At 39.6% G+C, this 23520-nt stretch overlaps 1 protein-coding gene across 2 annotated transcripts in view; it reads left to right on the top strand.

Moving 5' to 3' along the window:
• PRKCE (protein kinase C epsilon) overlaps positions 1 to 23520 on the top strand; it is a 292898-nt gene that overhangs the window by 240438 nt on the left and 28940 nt on the right. For both annotated transcript variants that reach the window (XR_010605909.1, XM_065630857.1), the window contains exon 11: positions 430 to 584. Coding sequence is in view for 1 of the 2 variants with exons in the window: in XM_065630857.1 (XP_065486929.1) it covers positions 430 to 584 (155 nt within the window). In the remaining variant the exon portion in view is untranslated. The remainder of the gene's footprint in view (positions 1 to 429; positions 585 to 23520) is intronic.

Raw genomic sequence — 23520 nt, 5'->3', positions numbered from 1 at the left:
AAAGTAGCTGGTAAGAGTTAAGAGAAGAAATAAGGAGCCTGAAGTTTGCCCAGGAGCCCTTCAGTAGCTGGCAGAATTGACTTTATCACTTCATTGTTATGGCTAAATTTTAAAAGAAGCAATATCCTATATGTATGTCCATTATTATATAAAATTTATCATATTTCCATATGCATTTGATGTGTGGATATTTGTGTGTGTGTTGCTTATTACCAAATTTTGATTCTATTCCCTTTTTCTAATTTCTCACTTTGAGAATCATGTCTCGTTTTCTTTAAGTTTGGGGGATTTTGGTTGTCAGCTTCTCCTTTTTTCAGAATTCTAGCGTTTGTTTCTTTCCTTTCTTGACGTAAATGCTGCAGTCGCTTCAAGCAGTCCTTTGTGTGACTAAAAGAAATTAGCTAAATAGCACTGTTTAATTCATTTCAGGACCGCCTCTTTTTCGTCATGGAATATGTAAATGGAGGAGACCTAATGTTTCAAATCCAGCGCTCACGCAAATTTGACGAACCTCGATCCCGCTTTTATGCAGCAGAGGTCACATCAGCACTCATGTTTCTTCACCAACATGGCGTCATCTACAGGTACTCTTCTTGATCAAAAATAAAGTGTTCTTGAGGCTTGGGGCTGGTTTTGGCTGAAATCCTCTGTCTCTTAGCAACCAGATTTAGATTAGTTGTTTGTTCCAGTTTGCTTACCTAGAACTTTTTTTGGCTGTTTATCATTGAGAACGTTAACATTTGAATAGCCCCTGCAGCAGTCGCCAGCTGTGTGTGCCAGTTTTGTATTATAGTCCAAATAAAGTGGGTTTGAAAAAGCTTGGCACGGTGCGACCCAGAGGTGACCTTTCTGCAGATCAGCGCAATCTCTTCACTTTCCTCCCTGTGCCATAGATTTCCTCTGGGTTTCTAACTCCCCGCCGTTTCCTGAGTTTGTTTGTCCTACTTGTCTCCACTCTGATATAATCACGATGGTCGTTTGCAATCCTTTGCTTTTGCCCCTTCCTCTTGACTGTTTGGGTGAAGGCTCAGTCACCAGCAGGAAGGGGCTCTTTGCAGACAATTTCGATGTGCTTGCAACTGCCCCACATCTACCCGAACCTCTGCCCCCCCCCACCCCAGACCTCTGATCTTCAGCACCTGTGCACACACACAAAAATGCATATAGTTGCGCTATGGTGAAGAACAGGTTTAGGGATAAACTTCAGTATTGAAAGGAATCACTTTGAAAATTTTCACCCTGATGTCAATGTGTTTAGTAAGTCTTTTATCTCATCATTTCACCCTTCCTCTCTCTTTTTATTTGTTTTTAGCAGCCTGTCATTGCTTGTGATAAATGCAGACTTTCACAAGCAGATTGCTTTACCAGCTTTGTGACACAGGTCTGCCATGTCTACAAAAAATTCTGAGATCTGTGGCTCTAATTGCATTTTGATATTCTCTTGAGAGTCTCACCCTCTTTCAGATTATCAGTTTTGATTTGGCATAGTCATCTCAGGGACAGGCAGTCTCAGATTTCAAGATGAGGATGTGGAATTAGTCACATCCCTGGATTCATATTAAGGCTGTTCTCAAGAGTACTAGAAATTGAAAGAAGTGAATTATAAATGTCTAGTAACCAGGACTGAGTGGTAACTTCCATCAGAGGCCACTGGCTTTCCCACCAACCGGGATCCAAAGGGAAACTTCTCAGAGAAGAAGTCTCCTCTCCAGAGACATCAGAAACAGCAGGACATCGCATATTCTAAGGAAAACAAATCTCTCTGAAAGTGGTCTTTCAGTCAAACTTTTTTTCTAGCTGCAGCCCTTAATCTCCATCTTTCGTGAACACTGGTAAGATGTTTGCATACTGGGTTGGTCTTTCGGCCCTACCACTTTGCATGGGTTTGTTTTCAAGTGCTGAAGATCCAAAACTTTTCTTACCTTTGCTGCCCATATCACATTTCCTGTTGGTTGTCCGCATTTTTTTCCAAAGCTATGTGTTTGTACATTTACATAGTAAGAATGTGGCAACTTCAGAATTTACAAGTATCTATCATAAGGGAAGCAGACAAGATTGGTACTTCAAAAAGTGAAGGATTTTGAGGATTTGTTTCCACAAAAATACTTCAGCTAATTTCTTCTTCCTGAAAACTGGAGTTTAGACACTTCATAATTAGCGGTCAGTTTAGTGATTTCTGTGAACCAGCAAAAAAGAATTGGTAAAATTACTTTCCCCCTTCTTTATATGAGTGTGCATTCATTCTCCAGCTCCCTGTTCCCATCCTTCAGCACACATCCCTTTTTTTCTCCTCTTTTCTATTGTCTTATACGTAGCTTCTACTGTGTGTTGATTCCTAGCTGCATTGAATCACTTTGTGTGCCTGCGTTCTTTCTGTGACTTTTTATCATCAAAATGCTTCAATCCCAAGAGAAATGTCATTCCAATGAGACAATGCTTTGTAATTTAAAATTTGCAAGATAATTCGCAACTTCTGATTCAGACTATGCTGACATGTCTTTGGCGTGCTACAGTAAAACACTAAAATTGTAAATGGCATGTTACATTGGGTATATTATCAGAAGAGACAAAAGAAGAGAAATAACACGAGTTGTAGGATGAAGGCAGAAACTGAAAAAAAGCAACAGGAAGAACATTAGGAACAGATGTAGTTGTGACACAGGCTTTTGGATCTGGGTGTAGTTAGGTCTGTAAGAATAACTCATTTTCCCAACCAGGGAATACTAGAGTTTCAACAATTCAAAAAATGAATATCCCAGTTACTCTATAAAATACAAGTAGAAGGAAGAAGTTAAAGATTACCTTAAAAGAATGAATCATAAAAAAATGTCACAGTTCATTCATAGTGTGTGTGTCCCTGGGAGAATGCATTTGTTGATGTCACACATAAGTTAGAATATTTGTCTTGCACAGAACAGTTTCAGCCTGATTATTCAGTACCTCTCTGCATCTTTTATTACAATGTTAAAAACTCATTGGGATCAAGTCACTCCTTTACATCTCCAAACCTCTTATTAACTGGCAAACAAGGAAAGGAAAGCAGGGGAGGAGGGGAAAAAAAAAAAAAGAAGAAACCTACAGTCCTGAATAACTACTAGTCATGACTACCTAACATGCCGTCAGATATTTTAATAAAGAATACTTGTCTTCTGTGTAATTATATCTCTAGAAAAAACACCGTGGTGTGAAATTAATGGTTACTCTCCAAAGTGGGGAATGCTGCTTGTGTGGGCAACACTTCAAGGAAAGTGGGGAATATATAAATAAACTAAGATGGAAATGCAGGTTTCAAAATAGCTGCTATACCTTCTGATCTTTTTTCAGCCATGTATGTGGAAGTGTTGGTTTGGAGCTAAACATAGTTGTATTTTTGGAAGTAAATAACTAGTTTTAGCTCATGCTTTGGCTTGTTGGTTAGATTTTTAGAAAGTGCTATGATGATACTAAATGATCATCTTTTATAATAACTAGTTTATCCTTATTTCCCCTGAAGTTCAAAGAGAAACCTAGCTCCCTGTTTGGCAATAGAAATTATTCTCTAAATTCACATCTTTGCAATTGGCCCAACAGTTGCTCCCAGACTTGTCCAATTTTCTGTATGCTCGCTGGAATTACATACCTTCCTTTTGTTTGTTGAGTTTATGTTTGAAACCAAGATGAACCCACAATTTTTATATATAAAGATGCCGGTGTTAATAAATGCATAAACTTTAGGATAATTTTCAGTGTGGCATTTTTAAGGGTGTAATGTTATTGTTGTTGTGTCAAAAACACCTCAACAACTTAATAAAAATATTTGCATTATCCTTGCCACCTTCCCTCTCATCTGGCATTCAGCTATTCAGGCACTTGTCAAGCTGGGGCCTGATAATACAAGTAGAGTCAGTCAGACTCTAGAGAAGTTTCAATTGCAGTTTCTGGCAGTTGTTGTTGTTTGTGTTATGCAATTGCATCACTTTGAAAAAATGTATCCAAGCTTCAGGAATTAAGGGCTAGACTATGAATCTTGTTTTGCCTGTGAGCTGAACTGGACTTCAAACTCGGTGGTGAAAGGTTGTGGACTGTGTTCACTGTCACCTGTCCCTGGAGTCTGGTATATTTAAAGTCCGTCATCATCAGCTTAATAGATATTCTCATGTAGGGAAGATGCAACAAATGGGGTGTTAAGAAACTGCCAGTTCTGTGCTCACCTCTTGTACTGAGTTTCAGCATTCCTGTGCACTTCCCACAGATATATGTGAATGTTATATGTTCTTATTTCACCAGTAGCTGTTGGGCTGAGGACAGGAGTACCCGGGTGGGCATCTCTGGCTCTCGTTGTAGGAGTTCAAGTGAGGTGACACAAGTGGCTCGCTCTGGCCTGAAATACATACAAAGAACTGTTGCCTCCCCAGGCAGGGACATCAGCAATGGAATGGAGTAACACTTCATTAACATAAATGCCAGTGTCGCCAGTTCATATTTGTTTTAGAGAATAACTGTGTGATTTACAAACCTTGTTACAGTGAAGACCTGAAGGGCCAGTAGTTGCATGTCGCCTGATCTCTGGTGTGCTCCAGACCATTCAAGTGATTAAAAGGATTGCTCTGAAACACAAGATAAGGAAACTGAATGTACACAATTTTGGTTCACCTGAGAGGATAAAAAAAAATGTCTGAAGCTGCTTTTGGTTAACTCATTCTTTTGGTTTTGAATGTAAGGTTTGTGAGATGTTGCCTTCAAATCGTACAGCACATGGTCACGGGGGAGTCCTCGTTCGTAGCTGTGGTTATCACGTTCCTCAGCCATATGAAGTAAAAATCCAGCCTGTAACTTGCTGCAGCTTTCTGAGGCTCTGTGCACTCTGTAATTAGAAAGTTGGTTGTGATGAAGGATATATTAACACTGAATTGAGGAGAATGCGAATATAAATATACCGATGCCAATCCCTGAATACCCTCGGGCTTTTTCCATACACAAATACCCTAAAAACTTGTTTTAACATTAACTGAATTTTTTCCTTGGATTATCAGTTTTCCCAGCATTCCCATTTATCAGGGTAACACACACCAGTGTTTCAGAAAGAAGAACTACCTAAAATTAAAAGCACTTTCATTAGTGTGTTTTTATGTGAAATAAGAATATTTAGAAAGTCTGACTTCACTGGTGGTTGTATGATTCAGTGCAACCTTGGCGGAGTAGCGAGGAGTTATATTTACACTGATTAAAATGTTGCATGGTCAGTGGTTAACATGTTAAAAGTCATAATTCTCCCAAGTTTCCTTACTGTGTTATTTCTGAGTGGCAGAAGCCAAATAAAATTCCCCTCCTCCCCCTTTTTTGTTTTTGGCTTTTTAAAATACAAAGCCAGACATGGAGCATTTTTGGTTTAAATTTGGTTTTAAGTATGTAAAGATCATCTTATTGCAACTCTAAACAGTTAAAGGTTAAATTGCTGCCTGAGCTGTGGTCCATGAGGGAGGGCAAGAAAGACCTTGTACCCTCAGACATCATATTCAGCCCTAAGCATGGGAATTTCCTGAACTCAAGCCCTTCTCCACATAAACTGCCTGTTGCAGAGTCTGCTGTGGAGAAGTTACAGTTTGTTCCTGTGAGCAACAAGCTATTTCCATCACCTTCAGTAAAAGCAGGGAGCAAGGAGGGAACTGTGCTGCTGGGTGTGTGTCCGAGTCCCAGCATCTCTAGGGACGGCTGTCCAAGCCACACCACCGACCAGTGCTCCCTGCAGTCTGCATCCTGGGCCGCATCCGTGCTCTGCTCTGCCTGGTCTAGTTTCCAAAACTAAGCATGAGCTCCGACGGGATTTTAGTCGGTGGCCTCCTGCCCTCTTTTCACATTTTCTTGCTGGATCTAGGCAGGCCAGCAGTCATGAAACCCATAAATAAGCAGGATATCTTCCCCGCAGGAAAAGGCAGCGGTGGGCCGGGGTGGAGAGGAGCAGGGCTGAGGGAGATGAGAAGCAGGAAGAAGGGTTGGTTCCCAGGCTTCTGGCATTCAGACCGAGGGAGTCCACCCTGCCATCTGCCCAGCTTATGTATTGTGCTGAAGGCTGCTGTCGCATAGGAGAGCCTTTGACAAGGTTTCCAGCTGTGGAAGGATGAGTAAAGGCTGTGGGAATAGGATATGAACCACGCGGTCTTGCCAACAGAGGAATGCTTTCTAAATTTCTCCTGGGTTTGGAACATAAGTCCTCAGTTGGCTCTTGCATGGAAGTTGGGTATGCGAAGGAGCAGTGCCGGGCAGTTAATATTTAGAAGGATAGAGCAGCACCATTGACCTCATGTCGGGTATGACAAGGTACTTCCAGGGGGAGTTCCCGGTAGCGAGGTCAGCATTGTTTTTTTGCCACATGTTTATTTGGTGCAAGATTTTCTTGTTTAATGACCATTTGTATAGTGCTGTATTGTGTAAACGAAGCTATGACCTTTACCTTCCGATAACAGTATAGGAGTGAGTTAATGTTAAATGAGAGAGGGCAGGGAGTGGGAATCTGCCAGGGTTAATGCCAAGTTTACATTCCTGCGAGGGCAGCCATGTTCCGGTACGCTCAGTAGAAAGGGCAGCAGTGCTTCTCAACAGATAATAGCAGCGACATGTTACAGAGCGTATTTGTATTTATTTCTGGGTGAATGTTGGAGATTTTAGATGACTGATGTTTGTGCTTTTATTTTATAACAGGAAGAAATGTGTGTTATCTTTCTGCATTTGATAAGAAGATTTTAGCTGAGGGAAACATACACAAAATTAAAATCCCCTAGAGCTGCAGCACATGTAAAATTGAAATGTACTGACACAAGACAATCCCTGTCGTTTTTCTAAAATGCCGAGACACAGCTTTGTTTCTACAGAAACACGTACACCAGTTCCAAACAAAATCATTATCTTCAAACAATTTCTGACAGAACAGAATGTTACGTGTTTCATAGTGCATTAAAACTCTGATGGTGCTTTGTAGATGTAATTTTGCTGCTAACAGACAAAGGTTAGGACTAAATTTTGCTGTGCCCTTCAGTCATATTTGTCTTCCAAGAATGGAAAATGTTTCCATAACTCAGTTGCAGTGGTGTCGAAACTATGTCACATTACGGCGGAGGCTTTGCCTTTTTGCATGCTATTGAGTGCATCTGCTGAAGTTTCATAGTCATACAAAGTGTGCTCGGCAGACGTGGTTCGGGGGTGATAGGCATTTCACAAAGATTTTGTTGTGCTCTTGAGGTGCAGCAGAGAAGTTGGACAGTAATGCGAAACAATAGATGAAAGCATGGAAGGAACTCTATTTAGTGTTTTTAAAATGATACTCAAAATACTAAACAACCTTAAAAGAAAATTTGCATGATGCACTTTGGTAAAGACATTTGCATGCAAGTTTTTTCCATCTTTTGGCCAGAACCTTGCTATTTTTGGCTCAAGGTTTGCATTTATTCTCTTTGCCTCCTCTCACCGCCCTTCACTTTATCCACCTCGTCATTATAAAAGGGCTTATCACTTAGACGCTGCTCCAGCAAACATTTCTGCGTGAAGATCAGTGTACTCATAGGCTGATTTTGATTCAATGAGATTATTCATATGCATGACGTGTGCAGCTTCCCACATGATTTGGGACCTTGCTTTGACTTTTCAGATTGAAGATGTGTTTATTTTAAAATATAAAATCCTATCATTTGAGAATGCACTGTTATAAAAACCCATGTTGTTTTGCTTACCGTTGCAAAAGGCTGTGGAAAATGAGAATTTAGCCGATCTGAAAGCCAACATAACTGAGTTATCGCTGAAACTTCTGAAAACTTTCAAAACGTCTGTTTAGCTGACAGCTTTTACTCAGAAGTAAGAAAACAGAAATAATATTGTTCACCAAGAGGTTAACTGAAGTGGCCTAATGAACTAAAATGGAGAAAATACAGCCAGTAAGAACCCCAGCATTCTGGGGAGTGCATCAAAGTCTCTGCTGCTACCAGAATAAACAGTGGGAGGATTACATCAGAAGGACCTTGGACGGACTAGGTGCAGCCTAACCAGGGGAATCTGAAAGTGGAACAAAAGGGATCAGGTGGCTGTGACTGTGCTGCAAATGAGCAGAAAGGTGAGGAGTAACAAGGCCAGAGTGGTAACGAGTCACTCAGCTTACCATCTTGTGTCAGAAATGCTGCCTGCCCCTCTCCTTGGCTGCCAGAGTTTCACAGAGTCCAAACAAGGAGTTGCCCAGAGCAGCGGACAGTGGCAGAAATACAGTGTCTTCATCATCTCAGCAGCACTGGGTACGTCTGGAGGAGGCAGATGTGGAGCGGGGCTAAGTAGGAACGGCAGTGAGGCCAAGGCCAGCTTTTACTGAGGATGGGAGTTTGCGTGGTTTCTGCACTGCGATACACCCAGGGGTGGATGGCACCAGGGAGAGACACTCTCCTACCACGGCCAAATTGAATTTTGACCCTCCAAGACCACGTATGTTGGGATTGTAATGTATCAGATTGAAAAAAAATTCCTACGGCAACATCCAGTTTATGAGGAGAAGCCCAAGCAGCACTTCTCACGATGTAAACACCAGATGGGTCTTCATTTCTTGCCTCCTGCTTTCAGAATTTGTTTCCAGTAGTTAGTCTTGCGAAACAGCAGAGAGAGGAAAAAAAAATAAAGGGGAGAGGCCAGAAATAATGCCAATACTTACAAAGATATACTTTTTCCTGCAGACTTTTATTTCCTTCTGCTGATGTATGAAAGTCTCAGAAAATAATGCTCTTCAAAGCATATCAAATGCAAATAGTACACGTGGTTGTGTATAATTTTTTAATGTAGATTTGACAGTGGCAGCTGTAAAAGTATTTTTCACAAAGTATTCCAGTCTCGGGGCATGTGATTGCCCTGTCAAGGGGAAGGAAGGATGGGGTGGCTTTAACAGTAAATAGCCAATATAGCAGCTGGAACGTGTGCACCTTGGTGTGAAACTGCATAACATAGAAGCAGTGCCCCCCCCAAAAAAGCCCAAAGACAGCTAGGTCACTAATAACCTGAGCTGAGGAACATCATGTGTTCGAAATGTGGAATATTGAGGGTAAAATTAAGTAGTAACAAATAAACATTATAGCACTTCAGTAGGTATTTACTTGATTTATTATAGTGTTTCCAAGGGAGATCCTATGGTCTATTAACACACATTGAAAAAGATGCCTAAATATATTCTAACACAAATAATGAGTCAGATGGATTGCTATGGTCAATTAAGTGGGTAATGGATATTTAAAAGCTTCCAAGCATCAATAAATCTGAAACAGCTCTAAAGGAGTACTTGTATAACAAAAATAATACGCACTTTAGAAATTGCCTGAGTACATACTCACCTAAACTTAACTACCAGTAAGAGGACAGCAAGTGTTTATGGTACTGTATACTGAGGGCATAAAAAGGCATACCAAATGTGTGGCAGTTCATTTGTTGATAATTTGTAATAGGTCCAATGGGGCCAGTGCAGTTTATTATGCTACATAACCACGACAGAGAGGCCCTGAGTCTCATTTATGCAAAAGCCTTTAAATACCTGATAGCAGAAAATTATGCTGAGATTGTGAAGGGGGAAAGTTGCCTGAGCAGCGTCCTGCTTGGCAGGAGGCTGAAGGCAGTCCTTTGCAAGCTGGTTGAAGCTGCCTCTGCCAAAACCCTCTGAGCCGGTTTCCACAGATGGTGAGGGAGAGATACCCATAGCAGAGGTGGAAAACCCTTTGGACAACACTGGAGTTTAGTCAGGTTCTCTTTTCACCTTTGTAAAACTCATGAAAGGAAAAAGAGGGGATCTTCTGTCAGCCTTCACGAGATCAGAGTGAGCGATGTGTTTGCACACACAGTAGAACAAAGTTCTGGTTTTCTGTGGGTGACCCAAGAGGAAAATGATTTAGCTAAGATTTTTAAAACATCTGCAGATTGGGTAGAAGTTGTTCTGTCCGTGAGCAAAAGGGTCAGAAGAAATTTTGAAAGAGCATCCTGGAAATTTTCTGTGTAGTAATAACAACAGATTAACTGATATTAGTGAGTTATAGCTTATAAAGCCATAGATAAATCAGTGACAAATCTGGTATAAGTCATTGCCTCTTGGGCCAAGCTAATTGTCTGTAGAAACCCAATCTGAAAGACTTTTAGGCTAAAATCTCAAAATCCTGCCATAGAAAATGTTTTATTTTTTCACGCCTTATTTAATGAGTTCCATTTAAAAAGCAGTCAAACACAGTTATGTTTGCATAATTATAGTGATGATGGCATGGGTGTATGAAAGAAAGTGGAAGGTGTGATGGCTGGGGCAGGGCGGGCAGTAAAGTGTTGAACTGTATCAATCCTAACAGAGTACTTTATGTCATCATTCCAAGTCTCAATCCGGTTTGAGAACCACACTATCGTACCCCTTAATATTTCATTTGCTATACTATCAAGTCTTAACACAATGCTGCAGATCGGCTACAGAGGCTCTAAACTGATATCCACATTTGTTTCAGGGTTGGGCAATGTTGAGTTTAATACATGGTATACACGTCTTTGGGATATAGCACAGCTTCTGCAGCTTTTCTCCTATTTTGTTTTACAGTGTTTTGATAATCTTTCTCAGAGACACATTTGTTCGCATATTTTTACGTGGAATTCAGAATGTGATTATAACATGACATGGGTGTATAGAGGTTGCTATCTGGTGTATAAGACACTGGTTCCTTAAAAATCACAATTCTCACTTACAGTAAAAGCTCTTTCTGACACCAGAAGAGCAAAGCAATTTTACAATGGAATTAAATTGTACTCAGTCTGCTCAGTTTAGTGCTGTCAGAAGGCTGCAAAGAGACCTTTTTGAACATTATAATTTAATGAAACTTTATGTAAAATAGTTCTTCTGTAAGCTGTATAATTAGGTTTCTTGCAAGTCTTTGCCCACGTAACTATCTGGGAATTTTATAAGATAATTTCTGATCTTGTCAGAGCATAGAGTCTGATTATCAGGGCCCTCAAGAGAGACCTAGTGGCTGGGCACGTAGGAATTACAAAGGTAATTCTTCAGGGTCAAAGTAACTTTTTTTTTTTTTAATGTTGACAAAATTGTTTTAAGAACAGCCCACTTTGGTCAATAGTTTACATTTAGAATCCTACCGAAGTCAGTATTTACATGCAGTGACTAGCCAGGAAGTACCAAATGGTAGAGATTAAAATAATGTCTTAGTCTCCCGAATCTTGTATTCAGAATTGCCTCTCTTTTCTTCATTTGGGCTGGACTATTAGGCTCTTCTCTGTAGCCTCTCTGTCTTTACAGCCGAAGGTAAATTGGTAATAGTGCTCTTTGCCAACTTTGATGTTGGCAGAAGTGAATACACTGTAAATTTCCTAAGTCGTGCCGTGTTTTATTTCATGTGAGTAACCCATGAGTCATCTTTCCATAGCATTCATATTAATTAAAAATAGTGGGGTGCTTTGTATAAGTAGATTTTAAGTGATAATATTAGACACTGGCACTACAGCAGAAGTGGTGTTCCGGAGCATGTGTTTTCTGGGGGAGGCTGCAGGAGCTGCATTTGAAACAATGCTGGAGCCGAAACTTCCTGCACAAGAAAAGTTTCTCTAGGAATGTTTGTGCAGCTTTCAGGCAGAGCTAGGGGGGTGCAAGGAATTTGATTTTGTTACACAATCATAATTTTAAAAGAGTATCTTGTAAAATGCAGTTCTCTGTATTAGCATATATAGCCCTTTTTAATTATGTATCGAAGCAAGGTTTGGAGTTGGAACCATCAGTACAAAGCCCAGACCTCTATGAAGTCTCTCTGGAAGCAGCATTAGGACTTTATTTTATGTACAGATCAATATAGATGGGCAAGCATCTCCCATTTTTTCAGGCATCTTCTTTGTATTTTACAGACAAACAGTAGAGGTTCTTCTTAAGTTTTCCAGAATCCCTCCACTGCTGTCAAACAAAATAGAAAATGGTTAACTCTACAGAATTTTGAAACAGACAAATCTATCTGTATAGCAAAATGTTTTTAGAAGCTAAAGAAAACGAAATAGACTTAACTCACTGTTTTTACAATAATTTCTCCAGAAATCTGTTGAACTGTTATTGACTGCTGTTGTTTTGATCCTTGATAAATACAGCAGGGTTGGAAAAGATTTTAAATTGAGAGCCTAGATACCCTTCCCAAATTCAGACCACATGACTGTGTACAAACATGTTTAGCCATGTGAGCTATGCTACTGAAATCAGAAGCAGAAATTATTAAAATCGATCTACTAGTGATAACCATTTTGTTGGAAGCAACATTCTTGATGAGTTACCTCATTTCATTTATGCTGTATAATTTATGTAATCCATTCTGCGTAATATTACGTGCACCAATCTGTGGAAAGGCTTTCCATAAAAAGACCCCGGAGGTTGAACTGAGACCAAAGTGAGGTTGGAAAAAAATCAGTGTCTGTGCAAAAGTTCACTGCAGAGTTGTTGGGATTTTTTTCTGACTAAGAAAGCATTTTTCACCATGGAAACATGATATGGAGCTTTACCAGGAGTCTGCTTACTGCTGGGAGCTGCGTTTGTTCCCTGCTAAGGACACCCTTGGGAGCATAGGAAAGAGAACTCTGATAAATTTGTTTCTTCTGTGAAAGAAACACTGTATGTAAAAACTTTCAGCAACCCTTCTCTTTTACAGTTTCTGGGCATCACAAAGCTGCAGAGAGCCTTGGCTAGTATAGAAAAGGCACTGAAATGTAAGCTCATGCTGGTGCATCAATGGCTCGCTCAGGATGTGCTCCCAATCACCTGGGTTTGGCCATTTTATTGTATGCCCTATGTTGTGGTTGCCAGACTAAGATTTTTTTTTTAAAGCATCTTCTTTAAAAGTCTACAGTGTGTATAGAGTTTACTCAAAGAAATGAAGGAAAAAGAGATCAATTCAAATTATGAAGTAGGTCCCCACCATTGCCACATTTTCATTTTTGCCCCGAATCTAATAGTGGTTCTGTCTGTTCCTAACAGAAGCACAAAATAAGCATTATTGAGGATGTAAAAGATTTGTGCTACCTTTTACAAGCAGACTGTAATATTTTAAGAGCTCATCTTCACTATGCGTTGTCATCTTTCATTATGGTGAAGGTCTGGTCCCTTGGCTGAAAAATCAGGATTTATGTGAGTGTCATTCGTTTTCTTTTGATAAACAACTTCAGCTGAATTAAAAAGAGAACTTTTCTAAAGTCCCAAAGCTAGAAAAGTGGTGCAGAGCAAAGAAGAACAGGACCTAAGCTGAGCTTTGGAGCCTCCACTGTGTGCACCTGTGTTCAGTAGGCAGACAAAAAGACGTCATGATGAGTTGGCTTTCAGCCTTGTCAACAGTGTTCAGGCAGGCTGGTCTTCTCCTTTAGGTGACAGAACTGGATTTTCGTAGTAGCTGCTGGGAAAACATGGCAAGCTTTTCCCTTCTTCATCGAGTCAACAACATGCTTGGAACTGGTCATTCCTGAGGGAGCTGTCAACATTTGTATTACATTAACAAGTAAAAGAATGTCTTTTAGCATTCATGGAGGAAAAAAAATGCTTTCTCTAGAAAAGGAATAGAGTCAGAGCACAGGACAGGGATGCTAGATACCTTAAAATAGTTTGTATTTAGTGTAACAGCCAGATGACAATATACAGGATTGGATCAAATTAACCTATGCTATAGTAGCTTTGACTTTTGCTTAATAGTCCTTTCAAAACTTGTACTTGATCTTGATAGGCAGCATGACGGAAAATGATAGGCTTCCAACTGAGGGAAGCTTTTGGCCCAGTGTTACGATTGTAAATGAAAACCCATCTCCCCTGTTGGACTTATAGCATCCTAAAATAATACTGGTATTGTTATGCAGCGTGAGGTTGATTGACCTTTAGGCTGAGGGAAGTGTAAGGCTAATAAGTTAAATGCCATTGAAAACAACTATCTAAATCATAAATTCAAAATGACCTGGATTATGCATCTATGATTTAAGTAACAAAATTGGAGATGTGGGATGAGATCCAGGACTAAACATCTGAAAGAGAGAGACTAAAATAGTCAACTTTAGTTGATTGAAGATATTCTGATCCTTTTTTTCTCTGGTGTCTTGACCTTACTAAAGTTCACTTAGTATGTAATGGAAAAAACAACTGGTTTGATAGCAAAATACAGGAAATAGCTTCAATCATGGCTGATTACAGTAGCAGCTTTTCTTCTGTTGTTTTTATTTTTTTAGAATGCTCTTTCTATGTGCCTAAAACAATGTAGAATAATAATGCTTTGGAGCCCTTGATTTGCTATGCCCAACTAGAGCAATTAAACATTTGGCTTTTTGATGGATATGCGTCTTGGGAGTTTTTGCATACAGAACAGTGCCATATGACATAAGTGAGAAAAATTGAGTATTACAGTGCATAACTTCAAAGCCTAGTAAACTCTGTGTGTGTGTGCGGCAATTCCACCATGAGTAACAAGACAAATGAACGCAGGTCTGTTTTTAAAAAAATTCCCTTTGTTTGACCTTTACAACTAATTTGAATGAAATCTCTAGCTGGAAGATATGAATTACATTAATATACACAAAGGCTCAGATTCATCTCACCTAACTTTAGGAATGCAAGTGAAGCTCCCGAGTCAGTATCCTGCTTGTGTATTTACAGTCGGTGGAGAAGGGTAGGCTTCTTTAGGAAGCTGTGCAGCCCACATGTTCCATAAATCATCCGCTCAGAGATATCTGTGGAGATGACCATGAAGGAAGCCTGGGGCAAACTGTGATACCTCAAACCCTAATGTCTGGTGGGATAAATCTGGGTCTGAATCCTGGAAAATACAGGAAAGAAAATTACCATAAAACCAGAGAAAATGTTGCAGAGCTGTAGTTACTTACATGGTTAAGGTAATTTTTTTTTTAAAGGATAGAATTGTGGTTTATTACATTATAGGCTTCTATTCCATCTTTACTATTGTGTGTGTAAGGCAGTAACACAACCTTGTTGTGGATTATTAAGCGTTACAAGGCTTCGGTGCTGAGATAACTGAATGGGATCTTCTACAGAAATGCAAGATGCTACCTGGATAGGCGTGCATTTGTTAGCTGTATGTTTTTCTGTTCTTTGTGAGAGAGCTTCATTCAAAAATAGGAAAGAGAAGAAAGAATTTCAGTCTTTTCAGTTAGCCACAGACACTGTATGCCCCAAAACCAAGTACTCTTTTCTTTGCGTTTGCATAATTTGTATGCCATTGTTGTTCAAATGATACTGACTTTGTCATCCTACCTACTGAGGTCACTGAGAAAAAAAAAGAAACAACGAAAGAAAACATTGCTTTTTGTTTCCAAAGACAAACTTTTGAACAGATCCAAATTTAACTAGTGTATCTGCTGATAAATTTGCTTTCTAAGGTTATGGCAACATTTTTTCAGAATAGAGTTTTCAAAACTTGATCTGACAAGTTTTTCTAGCTTCACGCTATCCTCTTGCTGTCTTTCATCGAGTGGTTTTATCAAATAACAATTTAGTATTGTTTTGTTTAAAAGGATTATAGACATACATAGTAGGCACTTTCAGTTTGCGCTCCACCTAACCTATTGTTGTAATATTCAATCTTATTTTTATGTCATTTGAGATACATAAAAACAAGCATTGAACCTCACAGAGTGGAATACCGCAGCTTGAGTCAGCCCTTGGCTAAGCCTGGGGACCTCTATTGTCTTCAGTGGGATCACTGAGGTCTCAGTGAGGACAGGGTTTATCATATTACATATTTAGCAATAACATGGGCTTTGTAGCAGAGGCTGAAACAGTAAATATCGTTAGTGGCAGTACAGATTTCACTCTGTCATTCCCAGCCTGAATACATAGAGCCAGTTAGGAATTTTTCAGCTGAAGTCTTCAAGAAAAAAATGTTAGAAAATGCCTTTTTTTTTTTTTTTTTGGTATCCAAAGTGGAAATGGTGAGAAAGAAGGAAGAAAAAAGTGTTGGTAGCCTTAATGTCAGGGCAGTCACACGGGTGATGGGGACAAGGATGACCAGGCAGCTCAGCTGTGGCTCAGACGAGTCACTGTCCTGAGCACCGGGCCATCGGCTCTTCACACGCTACTTTCACAAAAAGCTTTGAACAGTCTGTGTTTTCACCCAGCATGAAACACAAATGGTTTGTAAAAATCTCAAGCTGCCTTACAAAATGAGAAAATAATTTGCTATCTAGTTTAGCTGCAAATTTCTGGGGCAGATCGCTTGTCCTGTACAAAAGGCCAGCTGCATTCGTGATGGTTCTTACTTGGTATAAAAATTGCAGGCCCGCTGGCCATGGCAAAATTGCCACTGGGATCCAACACAAAACTTGTCTAAATGAGGGCTTTGGCAGTAGGCTAAGTCAAGAAGCACAGTTGTAGCGCTGCATCCCACTCCTGCCTCAGGCTCGTGGAAAAATTGCTGCATTCCCAGGTAGGGGCTTGTAAACCCCTTTATAAACCCCTATAAAGCAGTGCAATGTGAATGTAAAAGGCAACCCTCTCTTGAAAAAGAAATAGAGATCGCTCCCCTCTATGCTTAGCCGATTTTTGAGAATCTTGCACATCATGCATATTTAAACTTCTACATATTTCACTTATCCTCACAAATAAAAATGTGGAAATAATAAGAAAAGCCACACAAAGGAAAGCTGTTAAGTACAATATATTTATTTGTCTGCACATTATTTTAAGGAAACTCAGCATAATAAGATAAGCAGATCAGGCACTGTAATGTCCTAAGCTGCTACCGACAATTGTAATAAAGTTATTGTCCAAGCCATTAAAAAGCCATATATAGAAATTATTTTACAGAAAATGTTTTTAGGCTGCCAGAAAAGTCATTGGTTTCCTTAAACTACTGGAAACTAATATTAAACCTTTGTTCAATACGTCATTAAGATCTCAGTAAATAGTTAGGGCTACATGATGAACACACGGCCTCCTTTTCCATCTCAGGACCTTGGTGACCTGAAAGTTTTCTCAATGGTAGACATTGCTGGAACGGGTGATGTTATATATATCGTGCAAGCCATACTTTTACCTGGTAGGGATTGGAGTTTACAGAGCCACAGATAGCAGTCACGTGTTTGTCTCCCTCTGATGTCCTTTGGCAGGTAGACAGCCAACTGCCTTCTGCTGCATCCCTCCTCCCATCTCTGCCACCCCATTAGTCCACAAGATATTTGTGCAAATGGCAGGGTGATGGGCTTTATGTTATACAAGGAAAGTAAATGTGTGTGTTTTTAGAGGTAAACGTGCCTGACAGAGGGAGTCACTATGGTCGCATTAATGTGTACTCTGCTATCTGAACTATCACTGTTTGCTTCAATGAATAATAGCTGTAGTATCTCAGCACTGGTGAGGCCCCACCTTGAATCCTCTGTTCGGTTTTGGGCCCCTCATCATAAGAAGGACATTGAGGTCCTGAAGAGAGTGCAGAGGAGGCGACGAAGTTGGTGAGGGGCCTGGAGCACAAGCGTGATGAGGAGCGGCTGCGGGAACTGGGGCTATTTAGCCTGGAGAAAAGGAGGGTGAGGAGAGACCTTATCACTGTCTACAACTACCTGAAAGGAGGTTGTAGCATGGAGGGTGTTGGTCTCTTCTCCCAAGTAGCAAATGACAGGATGAGAGGAAATGGCCTCAAGTTGCACCAGGAGAGGTTTAGATTGGATATTAGGAAAAAAATCTTCACAGAAAGGGTTGTCAGGCATTGGAACAGGCTGCCCAGGGAAGTGGTGGAGTCACCATCCCTGGAGGTGTTTAAAAGGTGTTTAGATGAGGTTCTTAGGGACATGGCTTAGTGCTAGAGTTAGGTTCTGGTTGGACTTGATGACCCTGAGGGTCTCTTCCAGCTGGAATGATTCTATGATCTCTGACTTTATTTGAAACCGACTCTGTGTGCTCTTAATTCATCTGCTGCTAGCCATCGTAAATCCTGATATACATCAGTATAAGGTGGATTCACTTTATTCCAAACTTGGCACTGATGAACAGTAGCTGTTTTGAAATCTGCGCAGCAGGTTTTTCTGTATATTGCTGAATATGGCTTTGCCTATTGTTTTTGTGATAACATCTTTATTCTTTGATAATATCAACTAATGTAACAGTGACAAAGAAAATGTGTATCATAAATCCAGTAATTACTTAAAGGGTCAACATGAAAGCAAAGCAGAGGAATTCCAAGACTTTCAGATAAACATAGGCAAGACTTCCTGAGATTTCCTACAACAAAAGCAGCAGAAGAACCATCTTTTTCTCACTATTAGTCTCTACTCAGGGTTTTCTGTCTTCCCTCCCTGCTAATAAAAACTGCCCTGCTGTCATGAATCCACTCATAAGCATGAACAGTCCAGCGTGTGTCCTATTTCTTACTCCGTGGATAAAGAAGGTCACATCAACTGGTAGAACCTGACACCCAATGATACTGATATTATTGCATCTTAATGCTTGGTAACATCAGAAAGTATAGGCTGCTTCTTTCGCATTCAGTTTTTCAGATGGGAAAAAAATTATATTATTAGTTTGTGTTTTCTTGGAAGTTACAATTTGGATTTTCCCGTTAATCTCTGATCTTTTGGGGTGAGGAGAAAGCCTTGCTGATGTGCTGTGACTAAAATACTTAAAGCAACAAAAGAGTCCCCTAGTGAAGTACAGTCCTAATATTAATATATATCTGTCCCATACTTCATGTATGGAAAGTAAGAATAAGTTGGTGAGAGCTAATCACTCAAGAAGCTAACATCAGAACATTAAAATTGTTGATGTTTCTTTTTGTTTCTGATCAGTTCCATATATAACTTCTTCTTGCTTAAACTGTAACCTAGTACATTAGTTATCAATGTTTTGAGGGCACCAATGTGTTTGAAGAACTGAGACAAAGATTTTAGTGAATTTATCAGTATTCCAGGAAATACCATTTCAGACAGTGTGACAATAATTAAATAGAAAAAAATATTTCATCTTACTCACTGAATATTGATATAATGAACATTTTGCCTTTGGTTATGAGTTTCAAGAACTGTAGTAATAAGACAGTGGTTCTGATGGTTTTCCGTGCTGTTGGGGGAAGCTTCCCTTTTACCCTCTGTGGTTTCTTCTGTGAACAGTTTGTCTATTTAAAGCCTGCAGAGAGGATGTGATTTTCCCATGTAGGGGAACAACGGCAATGATTTCAAATACACTATTGAAAGGGTTTATTGCAGCTGAAAGTCACCAGAAAAGTTTAGTATCTATGTTGCTTTTGGATCTTTCTTCTTCGGTGTTGTTGTATGGATGTTTAGTAAGGTACAGTCCTTCATCACACTTTCGCCCTATAAAGAAATATTCTCGCTTCCGACATTGTTATTTGTAGATAATAATTATTGTGGTTCATTCTGACGTTCACTGTGAAATGTATATGCTTTCTAGTTTTGTTGCTCATTCAGCAGTTACAGTAGAAGCAGATGCTGCAGAGGTATTTCATTGTAAAGTGATTGCTTAAACCAGCGCGGGATCATGTTTCTTAGCTACTTGATCTTGTACTTCAAATATGGATTTATTTAGCCACTAATGTTTACTGTGTTCAAAGGCTACCTTTAGTAATGTTTGGCAGACTTTCTGATTTTACTGGTCAAGACGCATCTTGACTGTTTAATTGCCTTACTTTCAACAAGAAAATTACCTGTTATCTAAATGACACGTGCGACACGTAGGGCCGCGCTCACAAGGTGGCTGTCTGCCTGACTACTGTTGGGAGTTAGACTTAGGAACCCAGTCCTGTGAAGGCCTCGTCCTCCGAGCATTCGTGGGAAGCCGGGGCAGTCCGTGTCTCGTGGCACTGGCGTGTGGAGGAAGGAATGTGCGTCAGGGAAGTTTTCTCGCAGGTTACCTGCCGTCCGCCCACTCTTCTGTTCCGACTTGCATAAACCTTGCTGTTATAATCCTGATTCTTTCTTGAGATTCTGCCAGTCATTCCAGCTTCTGAGGTGATTGCAGTGCTGGCGGGTATCCAGAAATAGAAACCGAGGCTTAAATTTCTGTTTAAGGTTGTCTGAGAAAGAAAAAAAGAATTTTTTTTTTTTTTTAAAAATTATGCAATTGACTGCTCAAGTCAACTGAACTGACTGTACAAAGTATCTTGGCAAACAAAGGAGAGAAATAGCTTAATGTAGCATTACTGTATTCGAACAATCTGGACATTTTCCTGGCTTAACTGGTTAGGTTGTTTGCAGTTGCATGTAATTACTCGGGTTATAGGAACTCTTTTTGTCAGGCACAGAGACTTTCTTAGTTCCTACAAAAAGAGAACAAAATGAGAAAAAGTAGAATTTAGTAGACCTTTGTCACTGAGCTATCTGATACTACATTATTTGGTATGCTCTGTTCTAGAGGTAGACAACTGGCACTAATACAAGGAACCGAATAAAAGACAGAATGTATCAGAATGGATCATTCTGTACAGACAATTAATTTACATTCGAGGGATTTATAGCTGTTTAATTTTTGAGATATAAGAGAGCTGTTCTGGGGAGATATAAGTCTTAAACTAGAACTTAGAAGTTTGGTTTGTTGTTTTTTTTTTCTTTTCAGTCAGACTGTTACTCTGGAAAGACAAGCTTCCTTGACAACTCTTTCTCTGTTACTTTGTCATTTGTTACTTCATCTTTGTTTTGCTTTATTTTTTTTTCCCTGTGAGGTGTTAAATAGCATGTTACCTATTCTCTTATATTTATTTAGTTAACTAAGATTGCTTTTTCCAACGTTGCATAGTTGGGGGCTTTGGGTGGGGTTGTTTGGTTGGTTGGGTTGGTTTGGTTTTGGTTTTGTTTGGGGGTTTTTTTGTGTTTGTTTGTTGGTTTATTGTTTTGCTTTTTTTTTTTTTTTTTTTTTTAATCTGGCAACTGCAGTTTAACAGAATGGCTTTGAATGGGTTTGATGCAAGCACCTTTATGGACCATGATAACCTTGCAGGCTAGCTATGAATTTGACTGGCAGACTCGGGGCTTACCTTTTAACCTCCCATCTGTACTTTAACACAAGTCATGCTGGTGTTGTTTTAGCCTCTTCCAAATTTCTTTTGAAACTTTGATGCACTTCATGATAACAAAAATGTACAGGTATTAAATTCCATTATTGCCTGAGTAATTAAGGTGATGTCATCAGTGCCTACAATAGGGTGGGTTTTGAAGAGGCTTAGAGACTTCACTGCTTTGTTTTGGCTTGGTGAAGGGGTTCCAGATGTTTTTCTTCTGTGAAGTAGCATTATAGTTTGGTAAATGGTAAGAAAGTTATATTGACGTGTGCTTTTACGGGTAGGCTTAAAATTTCAGTTGGTCTTTAAAGGTAGTCAAAAGTTAGTATTTAGGCTCTTCCTGTATTACTCTTTGCTCAGTTTGTTCATTCTCTTTTTCTACTCTCAAGTTATCTTTCTATTGCTAATTTGTGTGTGTTATACGAATCTTCAAGGAAATAAAAACAATGGTGAGTATCCTGTCCTTCTCCGTTATGTGGTGGCTTACTGTTAGTGTTTTATTACTGTTGAGATTTCTCGTAGGTTAGGAGTTTCTTGAGTTACTGATTATATCAGTAATATTCAATTCCATGAGGAGCATATGGATGGCATTAAAGGAAACTTAAACACTTTAAGGTCCTAACAGCTCCGTTGTGTCATCTGCCTGCACTGGGAAGTCCTGCTTCTGGGATCACAGTTAAGACAACATGTAAGGGTCTTCTGATGATCACTTAGCACTCTGAACCAAGTTGGATCCAGTTTTCTGAGCAGCCTCTTGAATTTCATCAGTTCCTACTATAATTATTTGTATTATGACCTTCTTCCTAACAGTCTGTTGTGATGGTGGCTGGAAGTGGTTCCTAGATTACATCAAATATGATTATACTTTGATTTCTTTATCTGAACATCTTGGCTTTTTACGATACAGCCTTTATTCTTCCTTAGATTAGGAACATGCAATGTATAACATTGCATATGGGAGGTTAAAAGCTACAGCTACAAGCTTGTTTCCTTCTCCCATCTGCAAAAGCCTTATCCTATTCTTGATCACATTCTACTTGATGATGTTATAGTCTTGTCTTAATGCAGGTCTTTTGATTGTAACACTTGTATTTCACTGAAAGAGCAGTTTTGGGAAGGCACGTGATTTTTTGAGTGGGTAGCTTTATTTTGTTTATTTTACTTCTTTGGGGAGCACAGAGCTGTTGGTATCTGTTTGCCCTTGCATGATGTTGGATAATTCTTGCAAATCACTTTCCAGGGATAAGAAGGGGTAGCTATTTGAAAGGTTAAATGGTTAGATGTACCAGATTGTGTTATAGCCAATTGGATCTTGGGTTGTTTAGGAACTCATAAAAAGGACGACCTTAAGGAATGATAAAATATGCAGTCTGCTCTAAGGGGCCTTACATGGGTGACCAGCTGAGAACCTAGAAGAGCCATGTAACTGATCTGGAGGTACCAAATTCTGGTGTACAGCATATTGGTTACAATGGACATTTGAGCAGCCAGTATATACTTCAGCTACATAAACCATATACAATAAAGCTAGTTTATGTGGGAGACAGTGAATTTACTGTTAGTGAGGTAAATCTGACTTTGTTTTGCCACGTCAGACTTCTTGTATATGCACAAACCACTTTGTAACATGTACACAGCACATGCGATATCTACATGCACAGTACATCATCCAGTGCTTCCAAGAAGTGTCTGACTTACTGGACAAATGTGCAGTGATTACGCAGACCTTGAGTAGTAAGCGCACGGTGTCCCAGAAATATCTGATATCTATGCTATCCTGTGTACATGTTTGAGAAATATATGTTAGATACAGATGGACCAGCACGTTCAAAAATTTTGAACAAATATTGAAAGAAAAAAAATAAAAAAGGAATTAAATCCACCTAGTGAAGCTGGGTTGATAGGGAGAAAAGAACATTTCTAGCAAAATCCCAGCATACTGTAGCCTTGAACATGTCCACAAAAACTCTTAACATAATGCAGCCCTGGAAGGGTTATTTAAACGTTTAAAGTGTATGAATGCTTCCACCATGCTACGGTGCCTGTGGTTCTAAGGTCTGGGGGCTGATAAGGAGATACTTCCCTGAAAAAAGTCCACAGAGAAAGGTGAAGAATTATCATACCTCAGTCAGGTGGAATTTGTTGGCATAAAGGATTTTTTTAACAAGACCTGTATCTTTTTGTAGGCTTTTGGGGTGAAATTTGTTTACAGAGGCTGGTGTGGGATTTTATTCCTCTGTCTGATTTAGAACTTGCCTACCCGCACTTTTTTTTTTCTCATTAATTCCACCTGTGGAAATTTCTCTAATTCTTCTAGGAAAAATGTTCTGATCAGAAAGTGTCCACACAGAATCACCTAAGGACGTGTGTTCTGCATTTGTTTCTCACTTCTCTATGAATTCATACATACAATGCATTCATTTATTGAGTGTTTTTAATACACAGCGGAGGTATCTCAAGCCTGGACAGAAGTCTGAAAATAAAATGCTCCATGCAATATGGGTGGTTTTGCCTCTGT

This window comes from Caloenas nicobarica, chromosome 3 (assembly GCF_036013445.1).
Source record: "Caloenas nicobarica isolate bCalNic1 chromosome 3, bCalNic1.hap1, whole genome shotgun sequence".
Classification (NCBI taxonomy): Eukaryota; Metazoa; Chordata; class Aves; order Columbiformes; family Columbidae; genus Caloenas; species Caloenas nicobarica.
The sequence above is the reverse complement of the archived record's forward strand: the minus strand, read 5'-3'. Positions and strand labels throughout refer to the sequence as shown.